This window comes from Leptonychotes weddellii, chromosome 3 (assembly GCF_054177405.1).
Source record: "Leptonychotes weddellii isolate Sample4059 chromosome 3, ASM5417740v2, whole genome shotgun sequence".
Taxonomy (NCBI): Eukaryota; Metazoa; Chordata; class Mammalia; order Carnivora; family Phocidae; genus Leptonychotes; species Leptonychotes weddellii.
The window spans coordinates 49,709,365-49,728,957 of NC_138371.1; the positions used below are offsets into that span (position 1 = coordinate 49,709,365).

The 19,593-nt window shown below is 39.1% G+C and overlaps 1 protein-coding gene across 1 annotated transcript in view; it reads right to left on the reverse strand.

Annotated features, from left to right (window-relative positions):
* The window catches only part of PLEKHA3 (pleckstrin homology domain containing A3), a 34,393-nt gene that overhangs the window by 10,800 nt on the left and 4,000 nt on the right, over positions 1 to 19,593 (reverse strand). The window contains exons 2-7 of the mRNA XM_006733233.3: positions 18,330 to 18,446; positions 11,557 to 11,712; positions 8,614 to 8,750; positions 6,280 to 6,444; positions 3,407 to 3,450; positions 1,131 to 1,246 (exon numbers count right to left, since the gene is read on the reverse strand). Coding sequence (XP_006733296.1) covers positions 1,131 to 1,246; positions 3,407 to 3,450; positions 6,280 to 6,444; positions 8,614 to 8,750; positions 11,557 to 11,712; positions 18,330 to 18,446 — 735 coding nt within the window. The remainder of the gene's footprint in view (positions 1 to 1,130; positions 1,247 to 3,406; positions 3,451 to 6,279; positions 6,445 to 8,613; positions 8,751 to 11,556; positions 11,713 to 18,329; positions 18,447 to 19,593) is intronic.

Below are 19,593 nucleotides of genomic sequence, written 5' to 3' on the forward strand. Positions count from 1 at the left end.
AATTTCCATTACACATGCTTCATGGGCAAGAGTAAAGACTCTGAAAAGCAGAAGTCTACTAATGGAGTTGTAATAGTAAGACCCTATTTGTGTTCACTAGAAATCATGGTCACCACTGTCTAACTAGATATTCTGAGACATATTCGCTCTCTCCCCAATAAATTAATAAATATTAAAAACAAAAAAGTCTAGAAAATCAAAAAACTAGAAAAATCAATCTAAAATATCCAACATAGAGGGCGCCTGGGTGGCTCAGTTGGTTAAGCGACTGCCTTCGGCTCAGGTCATGATCCTGGAGTCCTGGGATTGAGTCCCGCATCAGGCTCCCTGCTCGGCAGGGAGTCTGCTTCTCCCTCTGACCCTCCTCCCTTTCATGCTCTCTGTCTCTCATTCTCTCTGTCTCAAATAAATAAATAAAAAATCTTAAAAAAAAAAAAAAAGTTAAAAAAAAAAAAAATCCAACATAGAAGCAAATCATCACCACTCAACAAAAGCTTTGAAAAAGCTTTCTCTCTGAAGAGAAAAATAACTAAATTTGAACATAAACCACAAAACCTTTCCTAAAGTATTCAATCTCTTTATGCTGCCTCTTTAAAGAAAAAGGGAGAAAAAGGTACAGGAATAAATGCTACTATAATTCACCACCACCACCGGAAAAATTTATTTTCCTTGGCCATTTCAAATTATTTAAGTAACAATGCTGATTTTTTTTTCTCTGAATTTAGACCTTGCCCCTAGAAGCCTACGCACAATTCACGCTTTCTTCTAAAATGTTTTTGAAATGTAAATATAGTGGGAGTAGAACATTACTAAGAGATTACTAAAATGTACTGGGAAGAAAACATTTTGATGTGTTATATATATATATATATATATATATATAAATCAAAGATACAGCACTTACACAGAGGTATTCAGCACTTCTTAGGTAATAACAAAGGTGTCTGTAAGAGGAAATAGGAGCTTCTGTGGATTGTGTGCTGTTTGCCTGGCTCTGAATTAAGGAATGAATCCAAGGGCAAAGTACAGCGTTGACTATCAGTATCCTTCGTTTATTTTAACACTTACAGAGCACCACAACAATTCTGGAGAATAAGCCAAAGAAAGAGACAGAGCTGCATTTAACTCACTATCTGGGTCTTCAAGAGGAATATCATTACAAGAGTCTGTATCTGAGTAGGTTCTTCGGCGTCGCTGGGAGAGTCGGTGAAGTGCAGATACCGGTTCTTTTACACAGTGGCTACTCCTACAAATTAAACAGAACACATTACATTGTAATACCCTCAACTTAACTGCAGTGATTTTTGTTTTTTGTTTTTAGAGAGAGTGAGCCCGCATATGAGTGGGGGGTGCGGGTGGGCGGGGAGGGGCAGAGGGAGAGAGAATCTTAGGCAAGCTCTACACTCAGAAAGGAACCAGACGTGAGCCTTGATCTCATGACCCTGAGCGCATGAGCTGAACCGAAATCGAGTCGGACACTTAATGAACTGAGCCACCCAGGCACCCCTTAACTGGAGTTTTAAATGACTTCTTCAAATGAAAGAGGAAATATTTTTATTTCCAAATTTCTATTTTAGCAACATTCAACTCCTTCAGAGGTCACACCACAGGCAAGTCAAATCATTTAGAATCCAGCTGGTAACCTGAATATGACCTCTGAGCCAAACTAAATGGAAAGGGGGTAAAATAAAGCAACTTCTTTTATAGAGAAGAGTCCAGTGAGACCGTAGACATATCAGAGGGTTAACCAATGTTTGAAAACTAAAAGTTATGACTTCACAAGTGCATGTATCTAGTGTCAATCCATATCTGATCAAAAATAGCAGAGAGAAGGGGATAGGCAAGTAGGTAAGGAACATGCTGGAGGTCAACTCACTGACAGCAGCAAGAACAAATAGACATGGCAAATGGAGGCTACAAAAACTATTTTAAAAAGCAGTCTGTGGGGCGCCTGGCTGGCTCAGTCAGGGAAGCGTCAACTCTCGATTTCAGCTCAGCTCATGATCTCAGGGTGGTGAGATTGAGCCCCATGCCCATGTCTGGCTCCGCTCTTAGTGCGGAGTCTGCTTGTCCCTCTCCCTCTGCTCCTTCTCCCCCCTACCCCCGGCTGGCACACACTCGCTCTCTCTCAAATAAATTAATAAATACTAAAAACAAATAAATATAGTCTAGAAAATCAGAAAACTAGAAAAATCAATCTAAAATATCCAACATAGAAGCAAATCATCACCACTCAACAGCACTTCAGCTGCCACTGTATGGAAAGCCCAATATTACCGTTCCTAGTGACTATCTTGATTCATCAAGAAAAAAATAATTTTAAAATTCTAATTATATTTGGGGCAGCTGGGTGGCACAGTTGGTTAAGCGTCCAACTCTTGGTTTTGGCTCAAGGTCCTGATCTCCCAGGGTTGTGTTATCAGGCTTCTCGCTCGGCACAGAGTCTGCCTGAGACCATCTCTCCCTTTCCCTCTGCCCCTCTCTCCTGAACATTCCCATGCTCTTTCTCTCTCCCTCTCTCTAAATAAATAACTTTTTAAAAAAAATTCTAACTATATTTTATTTAATTAGAGGTAGAAAAGATAAAATACAGTTCAGAAAAACTTCTATCACAAAAATAAAAGTTTGTAAAAGGTATCAAGCTTCTGTTTTTCTAGAAAATTCAGCTGGTGAAACTCTTCATTCCCTGACAGGATTGGAGATATATATATTTACACCACAGGGCTCCTCTGAGCATATGATAATTCAGAGGTTATATAATCATGGTGGGGACGGGGTGGGGAGTGACAATACTAAGGGCTCAGTTAGCACTTTTTCTTAATGTAGAAAAATAAAAGCTAATGTCACTACAATTTCACCAATTTCCAAAGAACCAAATAAGACAATCAGAGCAACTTAAAAGACTTACCTACCAAGATAAAAAACACTTTAGTGGCCTGGGATATTGGATAAATGTCTTAAATGTGCTGATAATGAATATACACTTTAAAATGTCAATTGGTTTTTCTCTTTTTTCAGTAAGATCTTTAATTCTTAACAAAACAACAGATCAGCATGAATATATGACTGTAAAAAGCTGTCATAAAGTGAGCCTAATCACTGGACCCTTGATACCTCAAAAATGGATTTCTACCAACCATCATTTGATGTAATTTCAAACATTTAAAAAAGGTACAAGAGCTGACAAGGTGCTTACCTTGCTGGTTAATTTATTCACTCATTTATCTTCACTGACTTCACCTACTGGGGCTAGGCCCTATACTTAGATATAATGCTAAGCAAATCAGAACGAGGCTCTGCTCAAAAAAAGTTTCCATCCCACACCACTTCATGTTAAAGGCCCAAAAAATTTCTCTAAGTAGGTATAATTCTGAGAGAACTTGATTAAAAGAAAAGGTTATTTTACCTCTCTGAACTGCAAGAACCAGGATGGCTAACAGAACGCTTCATCTAGAAATTTAAAAAGAAAGTGAGCATAATCCATACATCAAGTAGAATAATACAGCTCTAATGTATTATCGTTATCATAATTAACACAAATTTGCTCAGATGAAAAAAATGACTGGCTAAGAAATTTATCTTTTACAGACTCAAGCAACACTATCAGCACAATGTCAAGCTTTGTCCCTAAAAACCATTCATTGGAACCTTTCCCAACACATATCAAAAATATGCTAGATTCTTTTCTCAATAATAAAAACCAAATTTTATGTTTTATATATATCATATATGTATGTGTGTACATATATATAAAAATATAAAAAATGTATATAACCACTCCAGAAAAACCATACTATTTAACGGAATATCTAACGAGCCAGAAAATATTCTAATAAATATCTCTCCCTCTCTTTTTCTTATAGGCCAGGAAAAGAGTCTGGTAGCAAAGCTTTTCTTTATAATTCATTATTCAGGTAGCTGTTACACAGATGTTCTAAAGTATGGTTTTCATGGAAGATGGCATTAGTAATTCAAGTCTTTAAAGAACTCAGAAGAAGGGCGCCTGGGTGGCTCAGATGGTTAAGCATCTGCCTTCGGCTCAGGTCATGATCCCAGGGTCCTGGGATTGAGTCCCACGTCGGGCTCCCTGCTTAGCGGAGAGCCTGCTTCTCCCTCTCCTTCTGTACCTCCCCCTGCTCATGCTCTCTCTCTCTCTCTATCTCTCTGCCTCAAATAAATTAAAAAAAAAAAAAAAAAAAACTCAGAAGAAGAACCCTAAGTCTCAAATAGGTCTCTAAAACATGTATTTAAAAAAATTTTCAAAAACCTGATTAAGAGCATTAACAAATATGACAAATACTAAACTTAATTTAAAAGATCCAACTACTCCACCAAAAAAAATAGAAGGAGGGCCCCAATTAACAGATTATTTCAATGTTCAGCAAGGTAGCAAAAAAGCAAAGTTTATACTACAGGCTAAGGACAGTTGCTTTTATATGCAGGGGCTCAAGGGTCTTACAAGTCCAAATCTAACATCTGTGTTATGTAAATGCCTGCTGTATTTGTAACAGGAGCCACCAGTTGCTCTGAGAAGTCCCAGTTATGATAACAGATATGACCAACCCAATTTGTAGTCCAGGAACACTAATATGATTGACATCAAGTTGCAAATGGACATTAACATCTCCTTTAACAGAAGTCAAGTCCTTTGGGATTACTCACCCAAGGACATCACCACTACAATAATCACTCAATCTGTGGGTCAAAATGACAATTGTTTGAACTGATTACGATTTGAAATAAAATTGAATGCAAATTTATTCTAGGAGGGACACAATGAGATTAACTACATAAAGTAGTTTAAAAATCAATTTAAATAGTTTTAGAATTCTCAAATCTTTCACAGCTTTATCTTCCATTTACTCATATTTTTAAAAAGAAAAAAAAAAGATTTTCCCAAAAAGACTGTCTGAACTTTTTTCCATGCTGTGTCTCCAGAACTAATTATCATAAGCCACAATTTTTCCTTGATGTATGAAGTAAAATGGCAAAGCAAGTAAAAATAGCCAGTATTTTTTAGATTAGCTTATTGGACTTTCTGTAAAGTTGCTACTGATAAAAGTTTTTGATTTAAAAACAGACAGTTATTAGAGTTTCTTAGACATAAAATACACATATGACCTCTCTGGACTACAGAGCATTTGTTACAGAAGGCATTTTCCTCAGAAATTCAATACAAAAACAAGGCAGCTTTGAGGTGGTTTTATTGCATTTGATTCTATAAAGTCAAATACAGTAGTATTTGTAGTAAAGTCTGTACTTGACACCTTAAAAAACAGCGTACCCCTTATATATCAACTTCAGGAACATAGCACTAGAACAGACATCTACAGTCATATCATCCTGAATGCGCCCAATCTAGGAACATAACATTATTAGCCCATCATACATTGATTAGAAAACAATGATCTAAATAAATTTAGATAATAATCTTTAGTTAATCTCATATAGCTAAATTGGCTGGGGTGGATAAAAGAACCGAGGAATAAGTTGTACCCTATTCTTTCTTCTAACAAATAAGCCTTCAAGTAATTGCTAAAATAGTACCAGGTGGCATTCTTCCTTCTATAAAAGGGCTCCTGAAAACACGTGGATGAAAGAAATGTAAAGTCTCATCAAACTCTGTCTCACCTACGAGTTCCACACAGCTTGCCTAAGTGAGTTTATTAGCTTGGGAAGGACAAGGAGTCCACCGCCCCGGGGGAGAGTATTTGTTCAGGGCAATCAGAAGGAAAGAAACTAACACAAAGCACCTGTGTTAAACAGGTCAGCCCCTTTGCAATGACCTGCTGATGGAGGAGACCTTTTATTTTATAGATGAAGAAAATGAGGTCCAGAGAGATTAAAGAACTTGCCTACTCAGAGGGCTCAGTTCCAAATACTGACTATAAAATACTGTTTTCCCTATATCGTGTTGCTTCAAACCCCTTACAACACGTTTACGATTCGCTTTATTTTATCCCTTTGCTTAATTTTATCCCTAATTTTATCCCAAGAAGAGCAGTGCCCCCAACCTCTTCTGTGTCACAACACCCGCAGAGCATTATAATATTTTCCCGGCACACTGGGATAAACGGTACAGTTCTCCATGGGGAGGCAATCAGGACCTTGGTACATGCTGAGCCCAAAGAGGTGAGAGGCTCCAACACTGAAGATGAGTACAATCTAAAAAAAAAATTCAATCTGATGATTATTTCCCCTCCCACTGCCAGCTTCCTCCCTTAAAAATAAAAACAAAAACAAACATGCAACATCACTGGAAGAAAAACAATTCCCAACCATTTGAACAGGAGAAGGTGACACAGGAGAAACCAAGGGATCCGGATGGGACAGCTGAAACATCTCAGGTTTAAACTTGGCATTCGCTATCTTCACACATTCCTCAAGTGTTGTGATGAACGTATTACATGTGGCACTAAGCAGAGAAGAGGCTTCATTCATGTTCTGAAAAATTACACACTGAGTTGAACAGACTCACACACAACTATATGGAATCATGCACCACATTCTAATCAAGTGACTTAACATTATCTCCAATAGACACCTTACTAGCTTATATGCAAATCTACTTAAAATCTACTCCCTTAGAAAATTAAAGCAATACATGAATACAAAATGTCTATCAAGCAAACAGTGTATGAAATTAGAGTCTAAGAAAAAATAAGTTTTGCATTTAAACCAAATAACCAATCATATTGAAAAACTATGTACAGGGCGCCTGGGTGGCTCAGTTGGTTAAGCGACTGCCTTCAGCTCAGGTCATGATCCTGGAGTCCCTGGATCGAGTCCCGCATCGGGCTCCCTGCTCGGCAGTGAGCTTGCTTCTTCCTCTGACCCTCCCCCCTCTCATGTGCGCTCTCTCTCTCTCTCTCATTCTGTCTCAAATAAATAAATAAAATCTTTAAAAAAAAAAAATTTGAAAAAAAAAAAGAAAAACTATGTACAAAAATGTATCTTAGATAAACCTAACCTAAACAGCAATTTTCTAAGTAACCAAATTCTGAAGGCGGTCATAGCAATGGAACACCCTGAGAGTTCCTTAGTGGCAGGCGCAACTCATATATACTCCAAACCCCTTCTCCCACTTCGTCCTTGGTAGAATACAAACCCCAATCTTTTCTTTATGACAGCAATGTGTCCTGACCCTGGGGGATGAATACAGACTGGTCTGAGCCAGTCATGGCAAGTCCATGACCCTTTGTCAAATATTGATATTTCTTAGTTTCCTTTGACCCAGACCAAAAAAAAAAAGAAGTCTGCTGAGGAGTTGCTGAGACTTTTGTTCCCAGATAAAAGCCCAGGACAGCAAGTTGAGAAGGTCTCTTTCCACCTTGGTTATCCCAACTGCCTCCTGCATCTGCATGACCTTGGCAGTCACCCTGAAGCCTTCGGCATTAGGGGAATAATCAAATACACCAAGAATGGCAGAGTGGAAGGTCCTTGATACTGTCACTGAGCTGCAGAGCAAATGTGAGGGCACCTACCTCCAGAGAGCTTGTGGTGAAACAGTAAATGCCCTTGGGGTTTAACATGCCTGCAACTAAAGGTGACCTCACAGAAGATTGCTCCCCACCAGGAGAAGGCCACAGCCTCGAGGGGCAGGAAGATTTCTTGTCCCATTTCTCCCAAGTTAGGTAAAAGGAGACTAGGAACCATGCCGGCCTTTCACCCAGAGAACAGTAGGGCCCACTGATCCTCCTTTATCACAAAGTGTGAACCTATCTCATTGTCAGGCCCCACATATCTGAAATTTGATTCCTGTATTACCGTTCTGAGGACATTTTTAAAAAGTTCTTTGATAGGGGCGCCTGGGTGGCTCAGTTGGTTAAGCGACTGCCTTCAGCTCAGGTCATGATCCTGGAGTCCCGGGATCGAGTCCCACATCGGGCTCCCTACTCGGCGGGGGGTCTGCTTCTCCCTCTGATCCTCTTTCCTCTCGTGCTCTCTGTCTCTCATTCTCTCTCTCTCAAATAAATAAATAAAATCTTTAAAAAAAAAATAAAATAAAATAAAAAAAAATAAAAAGTTCTTTGATAAAGCTAAATTATCAATTCTCAGTCCCTGAAACTGGAACCTTATTACCAAAAGAAAGAGAACAGCAGTTGCCCAATGATTCCAGCCCAGAAAACAAAGCCTGGAATGCTTCTTCCCCACCCCAACCTCCAAATCATCAGATTGGCTGCAAAAATCAGCCTTGATTCCCCGGAGAAATGTGCTGCTTCCTGCTTTACTTGGTTGCACAGATATAATCTAGAAGATCCTACAGATATCTGGAGTCTGTAGTAGGGACAGCCCGAAATAGCTAAAAATAGCTCATTTTGAAAACACTTCTCTGCCACCCTACAGGAAGAACCTCACCCACCAGGGTATTATAAAGCATAACCAGACATGAAAGGATCATCTTTTTTTTTTTTTTTTTTTAAGATTTTATTTATTTATTTGAGAGAGAGAGCATGAGAGGGGGGAGGATCAGAGGGAGAAGCAGACTCCCTGCCGAGCAGGGAGCCCGATGCGGGACTCGATCCTGGGACTCCAGGATCATGACCTGAGCCAAAGGCAGTCACTTAACCAACTGAGCCACCCAGGCGCCCCGAAAGGATCATCTTTGTATACCTCTATGCTGGGAGATGAATGATTCTCATCATGGTGAACAAATTCTTGGATAGTATGAACTTGCTGCATTAGGAGATCACAGTAGAGGCGAAGTTCAGACATTTTGGTTTTCAGAGATTCACTGGTTTCACTTATTTCTGAAAGGAACATATATAAACATTCAGTTAGATTGTTTTCATATCCTTTGAACAATAAAACAAAATGGAGGGGCGCCTGGGTGGCTCAGTCGTTAAGCGTCTGCCTTCAGCTCAGGTCATGATCCCAGGGTCCTGTGATCAAGCCCCACATTGGGCTCCCTGCTCCGTGGGAAGCCTGCTTCTCCCTCTCCCAGTCCCCCTGCTTGTTGTGTTCCCTCTCTCGCTGTCTCTCTCTCTCAAATAAATAAATAAAATCTTTTTTTAAAAAATAATTAAAAAAATAAAACAAAATGGAATAATTTAAAAAGTAAGACAATAGATATAAAAACCTATAGCTTAAGAGGTGGGAGCCCTTGGAAATAGGATATGAGGGTCTTGAAGAAATACCTTCTCTTCAAATAATTGGGAAAAAAATGGGAGTCATATATCTGACATGAAGTTTAGGTAGATTAATTTCCAGAGGCAGGGTGATGACCACGGGATTTTTTTTTAAAGATTTTATTTATTTTGCGAGAGAGGGAGAGCACGTGCGTACACTTGAGTGGAGGGAGGGGCTGAGGCAAAAGGAGAGGGAGAATCTCAAGCAGACTCCATGCTGAGTGTGGAGCCCAACACGACTCAGGGCTCAGTCCCCCCAGCCTGAGATCATGTCCTGAGCCGAAATCCAGAGCTGGTCACTCAACCGACTGAGCGCCTCGGGCGCCCCCCACCCTGGATATTTTATACAAGATATTCCCATTCCATTACTCATCTTTCATTTAAAACGTGCTTGTATTTCTTCTTTTGTAAACTGTCTTTTCTAACCTTTACATATTTTTCCAGTTCTGACGTTTGGTTTTTTCTCTTAATAACATACAAATTAGTAATTTATAAAAGTTCTTACACACTAAAGAGAGCAATCTTTCCCCTGTCCTATTCTATATACTAGAAGCACTTTTCCAGATCTATCTGCTCTCTTTCAGTTTTCTTTATTGTGCATTTTGACATATACAAGTTTTTAATTTTTATGTAGTCAAGATTATTATATAAACATCTATTTTCTTCTGGTCCTTTCATAACTTCGTCTTCACATTATATTGTTTTCAGAATTGTTTTATTAAGAGCTTACTTTCTTTAATATGTCCAGACACACTAACTATCCAGCCATAATCTCAGCCATTCACTTACCAATACCCTCTAAACCAGCAGTGTAAATAGCAGAGGACGCAGGGGAAAATACCCGTGCTAGATCCTGGCATTTCTCCATCCGCCGTGGGTCGGGCACTGCTTTGTGATACTAGCCACAAAGCCGCTCTAGCCACAATGGGCCAAACCAGCTCTATCTGCCCATTTGACCTAACCGAAATTAGTTTCTACTCAAATTTAAATCCATTCCTTCTTTTTTTTTTCAATTGTAGTACAATAGATGTAACGAAATTTACCATTTTAGCCATTTTAAGTACACAGTTCAGTGACATTAAATACATTCACAATGTCCTACAACCATTACCATCACCCATCTCCAGAACTTTTTCATCTTCCCCAACTGAAACTTTACACGTATTCAACAATAAAGCCCCATCTCCCCTGCTCCCTAGCCCCTGTCAACCATTATTCTACCTCTGTCTCTATAAATCTGACTACTCTATGTATCCCAGTAAGTGCAATCATATAATATTTGTCCCTTTGTGACTGGCTTATTTCACTTACCTTTCAAGATTCATCCATGTTGTAGCATGTGTCTGAATTTCCTTCCTTTTAAAGGTTGAATAATATTCCATTGTATGTATAATACTACATTTTGTTTTTCTCTTTCTTTGTCTATGGACATTTGGGTTATTTCCACCTTTTTGCTATTGTGAGTTTCCACTCCTTCTTATCCTACCCTTGGACATACTCTACCCATGATGTTCTCTCATATGTTTTTAAATGATTATAAATTCAATTCTGGGGCCTTCATTTTTCAATACCCATAATTTAGTGTTTTCAGTAATCTAACTAACTTCTATTTTTTAATTATAAAAGTAATACATATTTGGGATGCCCTGGTGGCTCAGTCGGTTAAGCATCTGCCTACGGCTCAGGTCATGATCTCAGGGTGCTGGGACAGAGCCCCACGTCAGGCTCTCTGCTTAGCTGGGAGTCTGCTTCTCCCTCTCACTCTTCCTCTGTGTTTTCCCTCTCTCTCTCTCAAATAAATAAAATCTTTTATAAAAAAAAGTAATATATACTCAATGAAAAATTTTGAAAAACCAAAAATATATAGAAAAGAAAAATCAAACAACTGCAAACTCACTACCAAAATATAAATTTTTTTTTAAAGATTTTATGTATTTATTTGAGAGAGAGAGAGAGCATGAGTGGAAGGAGGGGCAGAGAGAGGGAGAAGTAGACTCCCCACTGAGCAGGGAACCCCGATGCTTGAAAAGTGAGTCTCCTTCCCACAAATTACCTTTCCAAAGGTAACAACTTGACCAACTTTACATATTTTTCCTGAGCTGACCAATGAATGGATATATAATTTTGAATCCTGTATTTTTTGCAATTAAATAACATTGGGCATTTTCTCACATTATTAAAATTCCTTGTAAACATTTTACTGGCTACATATCAGCTTATATCAGCCTATAGTTTACTGAACCATTCCCCTAAATTTCAACCTTTGCATTATTTACAAGTTTTTTTTACTATGATGAATATCTATGCATGTAAATCATCTTCTACATTTCTGATTATGTCTTTAGGATAGATTACTAAAGGTGCACAGGACACTTTACATTTATGTTTAAGAAAATATTCTCATCACAAAAGAAAAATTTATAGTTACCTTTTTCTTTTTTCGTCCTCGTATCAGTCAAACAGGCTTTGGAGCTCCCCAGAGCAACCAGCCACCTCTGTCTTTCCGCCGCATTCACTGCCTTCATGTAGAAATGCTGCTCGCCTGGAATGATTAATTCCATTCTTGTGTTGTCTGCTGAATGGACTATGAGGATAAACACGGGGGAAATAGAGTCACAAACTTCAGTAATTTGGGGAGAATCAAACAATCACTCTTATGCAGTATTAGATGTTTCAGACACCTAAAACAAGAAGTTGAGCTTCAGGATGCAGGCCCTGCCTCTCCCTAAGGGGCTATCGTGGCCCCTTGAAACCACATGCTCACATATACTCAGGCTGGCAGGGGGCCAAAGTGGTGGTGGCAAGAGAAAGAGAACACAGCACTGAGAACTAAAAGCTCCCGCTCTGGGGGCTGCCTATACTACTTTAAGTACACAGACACTGTCACACTCATCACACATGTTTTACTGATTTCCTTGAAAGGAAAGTGTGTTTTATCCCCCCCAAGCCTAGGGCAGTGCCTGACATTCAGAAGAAGCACAATAAATGGTACCTATGGCCATCCTCCATTAGCACGGCAGTCCTCAACTAAGGGCACACCATAAGCGTGAGTATTTGAGACCTTCTCCTCTTTCCCACCATCCTCCCCGCCTCTCCTAAACCACCCCTGTCTTGAAACTCAGACAAAAGAGAACTAATCAAGAATTATACTGAGCCAATCCTCAATCTTTGTTGTAAGACTAAATTTGTGCTACACTGTCCTTAATCAATAAGCATTTACCCAGCTCAGAGGAGTGCTGGTAGAGGGGTAAGATAGGAGAGAAGAAAGAAAGGAGTCTTCGCTCTAACAGAGCTGACAATTTAACCAGGGAAACAAACCGACACACCAAAAATAATCAAAACAACTAAATGATAAACTCTTTGGTACAGAGACATCCTGTGTAATTAAAATGAGAGAAAGTAAGAAGAGGTTGGGAATAAAGCTCCAGGAAGAAGGATATGACAATAGTAGGATTTAGTTAAGAGAAAAACTGCATTTAAAAAGGCCTAGATGAGGAAATAAACATAATATGTACTGAGGAGACAAGCCTAAATAGAACTTTGTGTTGTATTACAGGGTAATGATATTCATGAATGGACAAGGTGAATTGAGCCTAATTTTCAGGGGCCTTGAAAGTCTGGCAGAAGCCCTTATTTATACGATTAATTACTGAAAATATTGACCACATGTACTATGGCAAATAGTGCCAGAAAAGCTTTGCTAGCTTATCATTCTACTTATAAAGGCCATCCTCGGATATAGATAGTGAAATATATAAACATGCAACAATCAGTGATGGGTGTAAAAGATTTCCAAGCTAGGATAAAACTACTGAAATCCCCATGCTCCAAGAGTAACTCTTTTTTGGCTACTTAATACTAGTGAAAGCACCAATAGCGGGCGCCTGGGTGGCTCAGTTGGTTAAGCAACTGCCTTCAGCTCAGGTCATGATCCTGGAGCCCTGGGATCGAGTCCCACATCGGGCTCCCCGCTCAGCGGGGAGTCTGCTTCTCCCTCTCACCCTCCTCCCTCTCACCCTCCTCCCTCTCACCCTTCTCCCTCTCATGCTCTCTGTCTCTCATTCTCTCTCTCAAATAAATAAATAAAATCTTTAAAAAAAAAAAAAGAAAAGAAAGCACCAATAGCTACCTCAAAGGAAAACAAAGCTCTAATTTCTAATAATTGTTGCTACAAATGAAAATAAGATGACTCCAGGGATGCCTGGGTGGCTCAGTCATTATGTATCTGCCTTCAGCTCAGGTCATGATCCCAGGGTCCTGGGATTGAGCCCCACATTGGGCTCCCTGCTCAGCGGGGAGCCTGCTTCTCCCTCTCTCTCTGCCTGCTCCTCCCCCTGCTTGTGCTCTCTCTCTCTCTGTCAAATAAATAAATAAATAAAATCTTTAAAAATAATAATAATAAAATAAAAAATAAAGAACAGGCAGAAACTTTGTTTAAAAAAAAAGAAAATAAGATGACTCCTTCTTTTTTTAAGTAGGATCCATGCCCAATGTGGGGCTTGAAATCACAACCCTGAGATCAAGAGTCCCACGCTCCACCAACCTAGCCAGCGAGGCGCTCAAAGATGTCTCCTTTTTAAGCATACCAAAATTGGTGTATTAATCAAGGATGTCCCCTCCAAAGTAGTCACCTGAGAAGACAATAAACTTAAGAACAAGGCTCCTAAAACATCAAGTTCTTAGCACAAAATGGACAAGATCTCTATATGCAAAACTGTAAAACATTACTGAAATTAAAAACCTAATTAAATATAGGAATATACCATGTTAATAGATCATAAGACTCAATATTGTCAAGAACACAATTCTCCCCAAATTGATGTATAGATTCAATACAATTCCAGTCAAAATTCCAGCAGACATTTGTGGAAATTTACAAGCAGATTCTAATACGTGTTAAGGAAATGCAAAGGGCCAATAATAGCCAAGACAATCCTGAAAAACAACAAAGTTAGAAGACTTAGACTATCAGATACTAAGAAGTATAAAGCTAAAGAAATTAAGACAGTGTGACATTGGCAGAAGGATAGAAAAGCAGGCCCTTGGAACAAAAGACAGTCTAGAAAAAGACCCAATGTACACGGTCACTCACTTGGTGACAAAAATGTTTCTACAGTGCTCTAGGTGAAAGGCTGCTGTTTTCCATAATTGATACTGTCAACTGAATATCCCTATAAGAAAAAATGAATCTTTTTTTTTTTTGACAGAGAGAGATAGCGACAGCAGGAACACAAGCAGGGGGAGCGGGAGAGGAAGAAGCAGGCTTCCCGCGGAGCAGGGAGCCCAATGCGAGGCTCGATCCCAGGACCCTGGGATCATGACCTGAGCCGAAGGCAGATGCTTAATGACTGAGCTACCCAGGTGCCCGAGAAAAAATGAATCTTAACCCCTGCTGATACCATATATAAAAATAAATTTTAAGTCAATCACAGACCTAATATGAACTTAAGTATACAAGGTAAAACAAGCCTTCAAGAAGAAAGAAGATTTCCTAAGCAGGACATAAAAAATTCTAATTTAAAAAACTGAAAAATTGGACTTTATTGAAATTAAGAACTTCTGTTTATCAAAAGATATCTTTAACAAAGAAAATGCAACCTATGAAGTGGAAGAAGATACAATACAAAGACTCATTCGGACTATATAAAGAACTCCTATAAATCATCATGAAAGACAGCCTAATTTAGAAATTGGGCCAAGGGACGCCTGGTGGCTCAGCCATTAAGCGTCTGCCTTTGGCTCAAGTCATGGTCCCAGGGTCCTGGGATCAAACCCTGTGTCGGGCTCCCTGCTTGGTGGGGAGCCTGCTTTCCCCCACTCCCACTCCCCCTGCTTGTATTCCCTCTCTCGCTGTGTCTCTCTCTGTCAAATAAATGAATAAAATCTTAAAAAAAAAAGAAATTAGGCCAAAGACTTGAAAAGGACTCCAAAAGAAGAGGATGTTCAAATGGCTAATTAATATCTGGGGAAAAAAAAAAACTCATCATTAGTTATTTAAAAAATACAAGACAAAATCACCATGAGATACCACTATATACACTAGAAATATTCAAAATCTTAAAACTGATAATGCAAGTTTTGGAAAGAATGCAAAGCAACTGGAACTCTCATGCTCTGCTAGTTCAAGAATAAATTGGTACAACCACTTTGGTAAACAGTTTGGCATTACCTGCGACAAAGATTCTCTCCTGGATCAAACTTCAGTCAGACTCCTTTGAGCCCTCTGCTTGACAAGGCCTGACCTTGGGCTTCCATCTCTGTCCTTACAGGGTCCAATTTTAGCAGGACTTCTGCTAAGTCACTTTAGCCAGAATCCTCCACCATCAATATCTGATTACCCTCAATGCCTGAACAAATTCCTCTATCCCCAACATCCCCCAGGTAATGTCTGATCACCCCAGCCTGCCTTCAGCAAGAATCCTACAGGTCAGTTTAGCAAGAATCCTCTAGGTCAGTTTAGCCAAAATGCCCCCTACTCCCTGATGTATTCTCTTAGTAATTTTCCATCCACCGACCCTCCCCCCAACTCTACTCCTTGGCTACAAATTTCCACTTTTCTTATCATATTCGGAGTTGAACCCAATCTCTCTCCCCTACTACAAAACCCCAGTGCAGTAGTCCCTATACCTATCATGAGAGACTTGAATAAATTTGGCCTTACTAGCAAGTGTCAAAAATAATTTTCTCCTTAATTCTGCTAAAGCTAAACGTATGAATACCCAATGCCTCAGCAATTCTACTCCACTTCCAGATATATACTAAAGAGAAATGCATACATATGTTCAACAAAGAAATATATAAGAATCTTTATGGCAGCTTTACTCATTATAATCCCAAATGGAAAAAATATATATATATATCAATACTAAAATGGATAGACAAATTGTAGGATATTCATACAGCAGAAATACTACAAATCAAAAGAATGATTGAACTACTATTACACAGAACAACACGGATGAATTTCACAATGTTGAGTGAAAGAAGCCAACATACACACAAAATACTGATTTATTCCATTTATAAAATTTCAAAAGTAGGCAATATTTATCTATGGCAATAAAAGATAAATGTTACTTTTTAGAGGGATTAGTGGCTGAGGAGACAGGATAATATCCCAGCATCTAGGATGCTGATAATATTCGAATTCTTAATCTGATCGGTGGTTACACAAGTGTGTACACTTTGTAAACATTCTTCAAGCTGAATATTTAGGATTTATTCCCTCTTCTGTATGTTATTCTTGAATAGAATGATTACTTCAAACAAACAACAACAGTAAAAATGCTGCCATACTTGAAACATTTTAGAATTGCCTTAGGATTCTGCCACTAAGTCTTTTAAATATCCTCAAGGGTGGAGAATCTTTGAACTTTGTAGTTTGATTTCTGACTCTCACCAAATATCATCTGGAATCAAATCTGGGGAATAAAACGAGACAAAACCATCACTTTAAAAAAAAACAAAAAACAAAACCTCATGCTTTGAATGTGCTTTTCTTGTGCAATTTATACACTGGTTCATAAGGCAATTCTTTTTTTTTTTTTTAAGATTTTATTTATTTACTTGAGAGAGAGAAAAAGAGAGAGCACATGCATAGCACAGGGAGAAGTAGACTCCCTGCCAAGCAGGGAGCCTGATGCGGAGCTTGATCCCAGGACCCTGAGATCATGACCTGAGCTGAAGACAGCCACATAACTGACGGAGCCACCCAGGGGCCCCCATATGGGAAATTCTAAAAGAGGAGTTCTAAAGTGTTACAGGTGATGATGGTGCAATTAAAAATAAGTACGTCAAAAATGAGTACCTGGAAAGCCAATACTTACTGGTATACATTTCAGTATGTTTGTTAAAAATAAACAACAAAATTATACCACATATATTTCAGGGAAGATGCAGTAATAATACACTAGGCTGAAGTGTTTCTATATCTTAGATAGCCACGACTTCCTTCCATTAGAACAGTAGTAATTCTCAACTAACAGGAGCATGTTACAATCAGACATGTGCATTTTGGAGAAAACTCCCTGGATGACACTGATCCACTCCAAATTATGAATCACTGCTGTTGAAAGAGTCCTAGTGGTAAGAAGTCTTAAATGAATGAAGAACCAGATGTGTAGCAAGCAAAAATTCCATTCTGTCTCCATGGCTAAATCATACTAGGAACTACCATGAAACCACATAAATTTAGCAATCCAGCCCTGGAAAATGTAACATAACACATTAGCTGCTGCTTTGGTTTAATCTAAATAAGAAAATGCACAGAGCAGTAAGATTACTCTGAAGCGTTTGATAGCCATGACCAAGAGCTCGCCATGTCAAAGGAAGTACCCTTCAGGAAGGACAAGTATTCAAGCTACAGAGGAGAAATGAAAAAGGCCTGTAGGTGTTTGATATTTACTACTCTAGTGCTTTAGTTTTTCCTTCAATTCCCTGAAGAATTCAGTACTTTTTGTAATCATTTTGTCTGATCTCTCCTACCCACCTCCACCCCACACAACCCAACCATACATACAAATGAATCAGTGGTCTATGAAACCTTCCATCGTGAAAATTACAGCATGACCTATTGCTTTATTTCTTCTCTTTCAGAAGAAAAGGAAAAAACTTCTATCACCCAGAAGAGTTTATCTCCAATTCGGCAAAGAACCAGAGTTTATGACTCTGACTTCATGTTTTATCAAAAACCCTACAGAGCTTGCCTCATAATATCTTCAGCTTTTTTTTTCTTTCTTTTTTTTTTTTTCAAATAAGCTCTATGCCCAACGTGGGGCTTGAACTCATGACCCCAAGATCAAGAGCTGCATGCTCTACCAACTGAGCCAGCCAGGCGCCCTGCCTCAACATTTTTAAAGCTCAGCTTCTAATCTTCACAATACCTTTACAATGAGAATGAAAGAGAACACTTGTGGACTCAGTATGGACACTAAAGTAGCATCCCTAAGAGACTGTTTTCAGGTCCAAATTGGAGACTAACACTAAGATTTTTGAATTTCAATTCAAAGTACATGTATAAAAGGAGAAATGCAAAAAACTGTGCTTAATAATGCTAAGTGCCACTCTTAATTGCTAAGGAAATAAATGGTATTGGAAGATCCCTACTGGACGAGAAATGCTTTTTTCCCTCTTTTTAGGTTACAGTGAAGAATGCTTTACTTACCTAACTTCAAGTTTCTCTAATTCCACGTATTCACTTACCTTTAATTTCACAAACTGCCATCTTTATACTTCCTTTGCTCCCTTTGCAAACATCATCTTGTGAATCATAGTAGGACAGGATTCCATTATCTAGAACAAACCAACGAGGCTGCCAACCTACAAATATTGTAAACAACAAGATTAATAAGAATTTAATTTAGGGGCGCCTGGGTGGCTCAGTTGGTTAAGCGACTGCCTTCGGCTCAGGTCATGATCCTGGAGTCCCAGGATCGAGTCCCGCATCGGGCTCCCTGCTCGGCAGGGAGTCTGCTTCTCCCTCTGACCCTCCCCCTCTCATGCTCTCTCTATCTCATTCTCTCTCAAATGAATAAATAAAATCTTAAAAAAAAAAAAAAAGAATTTAATTTAATCACATAGACAACTATGATTTCAAAATTTACCATCCATGTTTTCTTGGCTCTAAGGTAACACACTGACAATGAAATTTTTAATGGCCAAGGCTTACCCAAAATGTTCTTGCCTCAGTCCCACTTTGTTGGGAGAGCCTTCTGTAGAAATGTGTCAGTCAGCATAAATATAGGGAGTAATACCTTTATTCTGACTAAAGGTATTCTGACTTCTCATTAACAACCCATGAGACTCATCCTCAGTAATAACCCTACAAAGGGTAAAACATGACTTCCCCCTTTTCCTGAAGGGAACAGAATTGGGTTTCAATGTGATGAAAAAGCAACAGAAACATGGATTCTAGCCCCAGCTCTATTCTCACTCTTTAGTTAGGTAAGCTGAAACAAATCATTTCAATAAATATCAAAAATTCTCAGTCTCCATAACGAGTGGATTGAACAAGATGACCTCTCAGGTGCCACCCAGCCCTTTAATTCTGCAATGGGACCTTCCCCCGCTTAATGTTGCCTAAGCAAACTCCCTCCCTTGCCAAGTGAGTGCTGAATGAATTCTAGTCTCTTCCACAGAAGCTGCACATTCTGTGGTGAGAGCATGGATTTCCCACATTCCCTCTCTCCTTGCCCTGCTGCTGCACAGCTCAGGCAGAAATGCTAGAAACTGCAATCATTCATTTCATTTGTGTTTATTCAGTGACTAGATCACACAACTGTCATAGACTTCGCTCTAAGGCAAAGCTGAGGATGAGGTTGATGGCTTTCTTCAGAGTTCAACTGCCACTCCTGCAAGCCAAACTCAGTGTACCCCAAAATCTTATCAAGCATGCTACTAATTTACAACAGTTCACTGATTAATAACACAGTGACCATGACCACAGTGCCTCTCTGAAGGCAGTGTG